We start from the raw sequence: 11526 nt of genomic DNA on the forward strand, positions 1-11526 counted from the left end.
GGAAGAGCAAAATTATAATAACTGAACCGACACTTCATGACTTTATTGCAAGAAGCGACTGTATACGAGCTATTACTGCCCAGCTTTACGAAATACAACGATTTTTGCTAGACAAAATGCATGAGGTTAGTTACTGAAAGGCGTAGCAAAAATCACAAACTCTTGACAATTCCGTATCCATTGGCATCAGCAATTTGAAACTACAGTCTGGCATTTGACTGAAAAATAAAGCCGACTCCAGCGGTTTGCATTTTAAATACATCTTTAACAGCTCTCACATATATTTATCAAAAATACATTAACTGTTTTGAAACTCATTAAATAGTGCTGTGTATCCGGGCGAAGCGTGTGAAATGCCACCGAAAATTCTGTACAGAGCACTTGTGCACATGTAGCGTTTGCATAAGCCATCGACGTTTCATGCTTTCCTTGTAACTGGAAAATAAATAATCCGGGATACAAGCTGCACTAGCTGCACTAGCTGCTCTAGTTGGCCAGCTCATAAAACAGCAGATAGGCTTCAGACGTAACAATATCATCTTCTTTCGCAGGCGAAACTCTGAAAAATAAATTTTTATCGTAAACTTTATCGTATCACGATTTTTATAGGCGTTTAGAATTTCTATTTTTCAAATTTACCTGGCATCATTATACTCGTTCCACTTGTTGGTAACCGGATGCTTGCAATAAGACACATAGTGTCCACAGTGTGTACTCCCCGAATGGCAGACTACGGCGTATAAATTATAGCGGGGCTTCGGACCGACAGCGGTGTCGGCGGCAAAATTACTGAGGTCCAGCCCATCGACCGGGTATTCGACCATCGTTGACAATTTGGCACGGAAGCGCTCTTGAGAGAAACGCTTAAGATGGATGACTAGATATTTTGGGAAGCGTTGGATGGTAAAAAACTTGCGGCACCGCTGCTTCGTTTTACAATGACAGCACGTCTGAAAAAATAATCCACTGCTTCAGTATGCCAATGCACTGTAGAGAAACTAAAACTACGGCACCGCCGGCTCAGCGCAATATATGGCCAAATAAAAATTTAATAATTTTTATTTCGCAAAAGCTCGTAACAAATCGAAATGCCTGTGTTAAAGGACACTATGTGAAATGATTAAATTCGATGCTTGAATATACTGCAGACTTAGTCCTGGGGCTTACGTTAGTTTTAGGTCTAGGAATTAGTTTTACTGCGTTTTAAGATTATTGATTTTATAATAAATTTACAACAAAAACTGTAAACATTTGTGTGAGTTTAATTAAATTAAAATATTTGCCGACATTTGATATAGTCATAAATTTATTTGCTTACGGGACTTTCGTCTCCATCCAATGTCTCTTCCCGTACAAATAATTTAAAGCATTCGTCTATGCTGGTGGAAGGTGGTGATGCATAGGTGGAACGACTCCGGCTGCCGGGAATAGGTAGCGAAAGATCCCAAAACGGATCATAAGTAACTGAGCAATAGTTGCACGACTCGCAGATCAAGGAACTCTTCAGCTGACCCACAAAAAGATCTGCAAATATGGAGAAAATGTCATTAAAAATGTCACGTGTAAGCAGCTTCAACAATAAATAATCAGTACTGTACATACCAACAATTTTGCTGTTGTCCCGCTTCAGATACCGTTTCCACGATTCCGAAGCTTTTTGTGCGTCCGGCAGATGCTCCGGTATGTCTGCCGCTTCCGTGGCCGGCTTTTCTTTGATGCGATTCACATCTTCATGCAGGCCTTCCAGAAGGTAGCGGAGAAATTCTTGAGCGTCCTGTTGCCTGTTAAAAAAAAGAATATTTATATAAACACTGTTTAAATAGGCAAGTAAATTTATAAATAAAAAAATATATTTAAGAAAAGCTATATTTACTGTATATTAAAAAGTATGTCACCATATTCCAAAACCTTCGGCAGACTGCGTCGCTGCATTTTTACTTAACTGTTTAGTGAAACACGTCGCAACCGTACTGCAATCTGTGTACATTACTTCGGTAATGAAGTATTTGCTGCACTTACAGATATCCCGAAAAACGCGGCGCATACTGCTGGACTTGCCGATGGAAGCGGTCGGGCACGTAGGGCGTGCTGGTGGAGTAGCTGGAAATGCGTTTCCACATGGCCTCCAGAACAGCCGCAAAGGCTAGATAAAAACACAACGATGATGGAACGGCACTGTCTCATGCCATGACTAACGTAATCAATGATTCAATCAAACAGAGGACGCACGTCATCCCCATTCCCTCGTCGCCCTTCGCTTACCGGATATCAACGTTCCCTTCATCTGACTGGTGGTCGTGTTCACTTCCGATTCAAACTCACTTGTCTGCAGACAGTAGTCACGCAGGGGTCGTGTATTGCTTAGACATTGTAGGATGGAGTTCATGAAACACTGTAAAGCACAAAATAAACATTTTATAATTCATGGGGAATGCGCATCTGGAGACGATCGCGCTGTATGTCCATAGTCCACATTTCTACGTAATTTTATCAGATAGAGTGCTTGTACTAGCAAAATTTCACAAGGAACTCATTTTAAAATGTCAAAGAAATTTAGAGAAAAGGATAATAAAAACTTTAAAATGTAGTTCAGTGCAGCGATAAGTAAAAATACGTCACTAGTTATAAAATTAGGAATAAAAAAATTGCGCAGCATCAATACTGACAGTACCGTCAGTACGTACCGTATTGCCCAGATTTTTTAGTCCAACCAGTCCGGCTTTATCGGATTCGTCAACATTAATGGTGGACGTCTTGCGGGCCAGCAGTCCAGACCTCCGCGGTGTGGGTGGCGAATCAGCGCGTATAATACTACTCGTATACTTTGTGGTGGCGGTGATATCGTCATCGCTGCTGGATGTACCCAGACTGCTGTCGGACGCGAAATTCTTCCCGCCAATAACGCGCTCACGGCTTTCCGTTCGTTTATAGCCGTTTTGCACCGGTTCATATTTCGAATTAATCTCCCGTCCCCGGGTGACGGAAACAGCTGGCCTTGATCGGTCTAAGCTGGGATCACGCTCCCGCACTCGATGCGGCGCGGAGGCTAAAGGCACATTGCGGCTAACGTCATCGCTGATTTCCACAGGGAACTTGGAAACCACATACCTGGAAATGCCGGCAATACGTTAAATGTATTTCTACACATACAATAATAACAAACCACTACAATTCTAAATAAAGATCGTGTTATTCGCGGAAGATTAAAATAACAAGAGGATCGAAGAAGATTGTACCGAGATTCAACGGCGTCGTCGCGCTCGACTTGAATGGGGATATCCCGTTCCACGGCCACCCGACTAACCAACACCGCCGGACTGGGATCCCGCTTGGAAATATTGCTCAAATCAAAACTAACAGAGGCATCCCGCGATCCTGCCCGACTGTAGGATCGCGATCCAATGGACGAGGCGTTACTGTTCAACCGGCTTAATCCCCCGTTGGACACACTGGTCGGGATCAGGTTGGACTCTCGCGTTCCCGTTAACGAGGAGCGACTGTCCGAGCGCTGTAGCGGCTGATAGTAGGAGGCGCTACTGGATGGCCGACTGGACGAGTAGCCGTTGGAGGTCTGCCGCGACAAGGAGGTTGAGTGCGGACTGACGGGCGGCAGCGATGCCTTATTCGCCGACAAGGAGGAAGATGGCGCCGATCGGAGTTTAACGGAGCCGGCAACGGAAACGCTGTCTTCATCCTCGCTGTCGACGGTGGGCTTCCGACTGAACCGACTGCTTCCCGTTCTATTCACATCTGTCAAGGAGAAAAACACATATGGGTCATCGACAAGTTCGTGTACACACCGGAAGTTGTGCTGATTACACCACATGCCGCACTGGTACCAGTTGGAATGCGATCACAACTGTAGCAGCTTAACTGTCAGGTACAAAAATGCTCGACAATTGTCAGCGAAACCCAATCGAAAAAATTCCTATTGCTAACAAATTATTTGACCAATATAAAAGAAAGCGAGAACAAAACAAACGGTCAAAGCGTAAACAAGATAAACTTTAGAAATATCGTTTAACTGAAAGATAAAGGGCGATGATAAATTGAAGTTAAAAAAGGCAACTGTGAAGAAAAACAAGTTTTTCAGAAATTTCAAAGCAACCTTACTGATAGAAATGAACTCCTTCAGCCGTCAGATGAAAGCAATTTGATGGTTAATGCTTTACGGTTCAGCCACTCACTCTAAATTAATAATAATGACTTACCATCAAAGTACAACGCTTGTTTTAAAACTGATAAGCTGCTGTTGCTGTCTTGGTAAGAGCACATTGCTGTACTTGGCAAACTATAAACCTGCAGTCCAAATTTAATAATCTATGGATGATCTTCCATAAGTACTACGCCCAACCTTAAAACTTCGGAAGCCTTTATAAAATAAAACGCCCCCACTGACAGCACGGGCTAAAACAACGAAATGGTATAAACTTGCGGCTATCGCACTTCGATCGGGAATCACATCACTATCCCAATAAGAAAAAAGTAAAGAGCATTCAACAAGCGTAAATTTGTCCGTTGGAACGGGACCCGAGGATGTTCAGGGTGTGACAAATGCACATGTGCCACACGAAGCTATACTCACTGGTGCGCTATTGATTTTTCTGATAAAGTCATCAGGAATAAAAGAAACAGCGATTACGTAATAACTCGCGTGTACGTTTTTTATACCCGTATCGAATGCAGCTTACTTATCTCATGAATCACTCGATATTCAACAACACCATATTTATTTATCCAAAACCGGCACGTCACAATTGAAAGCGCCTTTTCAGCTGTTCGTTGCACATGCACTAAATTCCAAAATTTGCCATTGATGAGTTGTAGAAGCATTCTCCTGTTCTTTCGTTACGATAAAATAATTGCATGTATTCGCATGATATTAAAATTATAACCTGAAAGAAAAATTAATAAAAATTCTGTAGTTTTAAATTGATTCCGGCATTAACAAGAAATCAGCAGTAAGAAAACAATTACGGTATTTACGGCGCACCCGAAACATCTGACGCCATGACTGTAACAATCTCTTAGCAAGGGCTAATAATGGCAGTCGCGGCATAAACATTGTAACCAGTTATGTTTTATCACTTTCGGCTAGTCAGCACAAGCAAAGCACTCAATAACGCCAATGCGCAATGCGCATGTCCAAAAGCATGTGCATTGTATAAATTACTTCTTCGCTATGCAGTCACATTCTAAGAATGCGAGAATTTGAGGTATTTTCAAGTCTCAATACTCTACATACCACATATTTAAAACTGTTTTTAAAAAATTCTCAAAATAACAGGGCACATACAGAGTGATCGTACAAATTGTTTAACTAAGTAATTTTATGAAATAAAATTCAGAGAATATCGCACCATTTCTTAACAGATCTAGCTCATTGATTTAATCAATAGGCGGAACTGCTGATCAAATTAGCGCATATCAGAATATCTGTTCACGAAACGTATCCGTATGTAATATTATTAAAAGAAGGAAATTTAATCAAATAAAATTCAACGAAAATTGCATCTTGAGTCACTATTACTGTCTGCAGACTCGTGCGTACAATTCGCAACGTCAAATTCCGGCTACATACAGAGTAGCTAATGTTAAATTAACTTTGAGGCGAAAGAACTTTTAATTTATCGGGATATCTCGGTATAACGAACTCCAATTCGCACAATACGATCCGAAATCGCTATTCATGATCATATTTTATCTAATCATTACTTTGCTCATTTAAACATTAAAACGAAGATATCGTTCGTGCAAGCTCATGATTAACCAGAATTTTAAGCTACAGGGATCACTGCGCTTGTCATATTATCTCTCCCATTAAATCTGCAAACAACTACTTGCAGAATGGTAAAACAACCCGAAGCCCCCGTCAAAAATACCACAATATTCGAACAAAAAATAATCAGAATGCTAGAAGACAAGAAAAAGCAAGCTGCAAGGGCAAAAAAATAAATGTATAATTATAATAACACACTTTTAGGAGATTTGGTATCGCGGTTGGTAGTCATGTTTCACGGGACAGGTACTGCGTACCTACCTGATGAGGTAGAAAAGCACATAAGCCACGCCATTGTACCACATAATAATCAGTACGGCAGTTCACTTGAGGTCCTTACATTGAGGACACAAAGTTACCTCAAAAGACCGTTAAACAATCAAGTTACGCGAGTAAACACGCCAAAGAGAGGCCACAATGTTGTCTCGTAAACTGTTACACAATACTGCAACGGCAGACGGCTGTTGTCTTCCAACAAAATACCAGATGATTCCTGTGCGCATCAACAGCAGACGGTAGTTTCTGCACAGAACAAGGCCCTCGACGAGCGCTGAGATACACACGCCACAGTTTGAGATCAGACAATTCTCTTCGCAAAATGCATATCAACATCACCCCCGCCATACAGGGACGGCAAAAGCCATGTAAAAGCCAGACAACGCACACTGCACGCATCGAGGTACGCCGGCTCACAGAGTAATCAATAATTCTCACCAGGCCAAAAATCAATAAAAAAGCTCACACACACTGGTGTAACAAGGGAAACCGACTACGTGCGCGTACTTACCATAGGAAGCCGTGTGCCGCGAAAATAAAGAATTATCAACGGAGAAGAAGCTTCGGAAAATTTTGATGTCTGGCATTTTTTTCTATGCGGTTAGTCACGATTAATCCGGCCAGGTGAGGTGAAGACGGGGCCGCGACACACTGTTCTGTCACACACTTAAGGTTGTGCCGTACGCTACACTTTTTGTAAAATTCAATGGCAAGCGGCTAGCTAATCGTGAATGAGCAGCTGGTCAAGACTCGCGCGACTTGTCTAGCGGTGTACGCTGCTATCGCGATGAGTCAGCTGTGTGCGATACCTGCTGAACTGCATTCCTCGTCGGTCAAGGCATTTACGCAAACGGCGAGATAAGATAGCTTGCCAAATGTTCAACGAATACGTAGGTGGCGCTAGTGACTGAATCAGCTGATTGTAGAAGTACTGTACATAGATAAAATTTCTTCTACCAGACAAACCAAAACAAAGAAACAATTAAGTAAGTACTTTACATACTACCCACTTCGTTCTGGCATCGTATTACTTTTGTTTTACGGAAGTGGATTAAGTACAGTGTATGACATATTTTGCGCTTGTGTTATAAAATTATCTTTCTGCCAGCTGTTTGCACTGTATGCATCAGAACTCATACCGTAGATCATATATTGTTAACATTATTATTATTATTATTATTCGTACACGTAGCGGTGGCATGGGTACCAATCCACATAATATTTTACCACAAGTTTTACAACAACAAGCAAGCCGTAGTAAATGGTAATATGGACTGAAATGTGGGAGAACACTCTTAAAATCATGAGTATTACAAAACCATTTCAAAAACGACGACGAGCACAAATTATCCACGCTCAAACAGCATGCTTGGTAGGAAATCCCGATCCACTCCTGTTGATTGCTAACCTTAGTCCATCGTGTCCGCTCTCTATGTTTCGCTCGACCATCTGGTCTGGTCTGGTGGTTTGTAGGTGGATGGGGAAGTCTACCAAGCAGCTGCTGGCGGGAGGCAGTGTTAAAATTTTAACGAGTTTAATACGTCGACCATAAAATGAATAAGGTCGGGAAACCGACACCGGCCACGTTTAAAGCACAGACACAGCTGTTTCGGTGAGCACTTCACAATGAACTTTTAGTCAGTATCCCTGCAGTTTATCATAACTTTGGTTTAAAACATTCGGGTTGATAAAGAGTCCTGCAGCCACGTAGGCCGGGTAGACCTCCCCCACCCCCCTAAGGATTCCCGATTCCCATCTATGGAACGGTGACGCTTTTCGACATCTACAGAACACACATTACGCCTTTGTTAATACAATCTTCGTGTCGTCACCGTAGCGTTTGGCAGCTAATTACGCGGAAACTATACTCAGTACTGGTTGCTATATTTATAAAAGTTGCCTATTTATACCATCGTAATAATCATGCGGTGCCGAGCCCGTTTTTGTTTCGCTTAATTTCGTGCCGGCATATGATCGAGATCTGGCTGAACCAATATCCGCTGTTTACATACTGAGATGTAAAAAATCCGGCATTTTCGCACTCTTTGAAGTAAGGATAGCATAACCAAAATAGATTTGTTTACAGAAACATCACCAAATGCTCCAGGATCCCATATAACATTCGTTATGAACATTTGCACGGCCCACAAAATACCGGAAAGCAGTATATTGTGCAGTAATGCGTACTGCGTAGGTCACTAGTTTGTGCTTTCGTGTATTAAAACAGATTGAACCAAATTTTATGCAAACACAGTCGATAGCTTTTGTAATACTAAAAATTCTGGCAACCATACTTATCATTATTAAATAATGCATATGGGTTAATTGCGCAACAAGAAAGGACAAACTGTCACTAAGGCATTTGTCAGAATAATATCAGGCACTAGTACTAGGCCAACCTCACTACGCCAACATTCATTCGCAATCCTTGACAAATTTATGGATATCAGAGCATATCCGTTTAACTTCGCTTTCCAATCTCGATCGAGTACAATCCCGCTCCTGTTTGTTTCTCATCCTAACAGAGCCAATTCAAACGGCATTTTTCGTGCGAAAAATGCCGGCAACAGCCGTCTCGTGTCAAGCGTTTAGTGCTATTCATGAATACCACTGGAAACCCAGTAATCGCGTGCAACTTACCCCGTGGTCTTTCCAGCGAGCTATCGCGACTGTATCCTGTCCCCGTCCGCGACACGGATCCGGAGCGTGAGCTGTAGTCATAGATGGATTCCCGATCACTATAATCCGACCCCGGTGTCCTTGAATACGATCCACTGCGGCGTCCATACTGGGCGCCGACGCCGGCAGTTGTTGTCACCGGCCGCAGCACATCCGTCGGGTCCAAAATAGATTTCCGATCGGCCGCTGACGAATACGCCCGCGTGGGCCCAAAAATAGGCCGACTACGTCCGTAGCTGCCGTCGCCATTTGAATACGCCGGGAACGAAGACGTACTGGACGCCGAGGGCGAGCTCAATCCGGCCCGGTCCAGACTGGACTGTGAGCCGCGGCCGCTGGAGCTGTTAGCGTCACGGTGGGCGCGCATGCGATCCTGCTGGCGAATATAGTCCACAATGCTGTTGCCGGTGAGGCTGACACTACTGGCCGGCGGTGGTTTGGATGAATACGTTGGTGTGGTGTAGTTAAAGGAGGATTTCGGCTCGCGATCACGGTGTGTCATGGTGGACAGGCCGTTCCGGTTGGCATGGTAGTATGTGGATGGTGCGATGGATGCGGCCGCGCTGATGGCGTCGTCGCGTGCGGTGGGTGCCATGATCGGACGGTGATTCTGCCTATGAGGCGGAAGATTTGTTTACACATACCGGAAAATGTCCAAATGTTGTAATTGTGCCAATATACGGTTCTGGCAGCGGATAAATATTGCGCATCTGATTACGGCTTAATTAAACATCGCGCCCGGTTTCGCCGTGCACTATACTTTGCACGACAGAAAGTGGAAACATCACTGTTAACGGAGTTAAGGGTCAAATCGCCGATGGTAAAAATAACCGGGATGTTGCAATCCGCGAACGAAAGTTTAGGCTTGGTTATGCAATATGCACGTCGTGTCTTCAAATATTGTTCACAAATCACCGGCACTGTGAATTTTGACGGCGCACAGAGGCAATCGAGCACAAAAAATAAATTTCTGCATAAAAGATTTTGGGTTTTGCAATCACATTTTTAGTCCATATTATTTGTGAAAGTAATAGTATATGATACGATTCAGGCAAATGGAACGAAAACAAACGTTTAGTATCACACGTGGCATTTATGATTCCTAATTTATTCTAAAATGCATTCTTATGCGCCCACAGACTAATGGAATTTTATTGACATTCAAGGGACAAACATTCAAACATTGCATAACTCCGTATTAGGCATTTGCAGCCGCAATACTGGGGCGCTTTGTGAAACGCTTCCGGCGGGACGCTTTGTGAGCGGCACGCTTGGTTGTCACTAATTTTTAGGCTGCACAATACCCAGCCAGCAACACAATCGGCGATTGAGGTTGTTTAGTCGTATCTGACTTTTGTCAGCAGAAAAAATATGCGTGCATGAATTCTGCTGAACGCAGTGTAATTCTGACACATGTGTTTACATCGCCAACACCTTCCCTGAATAATTCCGGAAAACGATTTCCACGAAATAAAAATGTTTGTAATGCTCATACCGCTGTTGAGTGTTGACAACTTGCAAATTTTATGAATCACAACAACGTACATGTCGCAATATCTTGAAATTCTAAAGTTTTTTGTACGAAAATGAATCGACTTTTTTTATAACAATATATGTTTTTCTCTTTAACCATGAGGCAACAGGCACAGATTTTCCGGTGCGGATCAGTCTGGGCTAGAAAAGATTTGGCTTGTCATAGGCATCAACTCAACTTAAAGCAATTTCTATCCGAAATCTCGAAGTAATTAGCTATAACCGTTAACAAAACAAAACTGTATAAAGTTTTAGAACGGCCTTAGTTGCACAGTACAGAAATAGAGAATAATTGAGTAGGTCTTTCCTAGTTATTTTAGTTAGTTGTAAAACTGAAAACTGGACTTCAATCGAAAATTTGTGTTGTTAAATTCTTTCCGATCATGAAACTCTTAAAAAATAGCTAGATTTCACAATGAAATAGTTTCAAAAACGATGCAGAGTTTTATATTGTTTCATCCGGTTAGACTATATTGCCTTTGACAACAGTCTTCTGGGAGTTCCCATAAAAGGGCAACTGTGTGAAAACAGTTCCCATACCAAACAAGTCGTATAATACAGAACTCCGTTTTGAACTTCTTACCTTAAATTTTGCACAGGTTACGTTTAACCATCCGAATATCCAATACTCTGCACCAACAAACCAAACCCTAGCGGGTTTTATATAACGTATCCTTACTCAAGTACTGGCCCGCATATCAAGTGCGATGTTTGACAGAAAAAAACCGGCACACTGATCTGTAAACACTTTGTAATGGTTGTGCGATGATCTTTTCAGAATCTGCGTATATCCAGCCTGGCGTTTGCGCAAGGATTCCGCAGTATAACATCACATAGAGTGCGTACATGTACATATAAATAATCCGGTTAGTTATACTGTGCACTCCACTTTTTCTTTTTGAACCAGAACTTGGACGTGCAACGTGTTGTCAAGCGTTGGTGGAGATTTATGCTCTTTACCGTATGCTTTTCAAATGCAAAACACGGGTACTGCGTCAAATGAGTCACATCCGCCGTGACTTCTCAATAGGCTGCCGACGTTTTTCCCGCGGCAGAAATCGCTTAGTTTGCCTGATTTGTACACTGTTGATCAGCTGGTCTCTCCTTACGACCTTGCATTAGACGGCTACGAGTATCTGCGGTGAATTCTGATCGTCTTAGGTTTTTTTGCTACGGCACAGAGGAAGCCGACTACTGCAGCCGAAAGTGTAATATATATAAAGCGGGCAATCCATTTTTGGATGCCGGTAGCGTGTCAA

General features: G+C 42.6%; 1 protein-coding gene across 4 annotated transcripts; it reads right to left on the reverse strand.

Annotated features, from left to right (window-relative positions):
• Positions 1–19: 19 nt before the first annotated feature.
• On the reverse strand, positions 20–11228 carry LOC129583197 (ubiquitin carboxyl-terminal hydrolase 2-like). Of its 4 annotated transcripts, XM_055474884.1 has the most exons (10): positions 10851–11228; positions 8696–9348; positions 3237–3750; positions 2685–3108; positions 2263–2392; positions 2020–2143; positions 1603–1781; positions 1319–1524; positions 640–950; positions 20–559 (listed from the first exon to the last, which is right to left on the reverse strand). In XM_055474884.1, the coding sequence occupies exons 2-10, from the start codon at positions 9327–9329 to the stop codon at positions 487–489; spliced, it is 2595 nt and encodes an 864-aa protein (XP_055330859.1). In that variant the 5' UTR covers positions 9330–9348; positions 10851–11228; the 3' UTR covers positions 20–486. The 4 variants fall into 4 exon arrangements, with proteins under 4 accessions (XP_055330859.1, XP_055330860.1, XP_055330862.1 ...); XM_055474885.1 differs by lacking the exons at positions 8696–9348; positions 10851–11228 and adding an exon at positions 6567–6773; XM_055474887.1 differs by lacking the exons at positions 8696–9348; positions 10851–11228 and adding an exon at positions 6041–6470.
• Positions 11229–11526: the final 298 nt, after the last annotated feature.

The sequence above is a fragment of the Paramacrobiotus metropolitanus genome, unplaced genomic scaffold (assembly GCF_019649055.1).
Source record: "Paramacrobiotus metropolitanus isolate TYO unplaced genomic scaffold, Prichtersi_v1.0 Parri_scaffold0000010, whole genome shotgun sequence".
NCBI classification, from domain to species: Eukaryota; Metazoa; Tardigrada; class Eutardigrada; order Parachela; family Macrobiotidae; genus Paramacrobiotus; species Paramacrobiotus metropolitanus.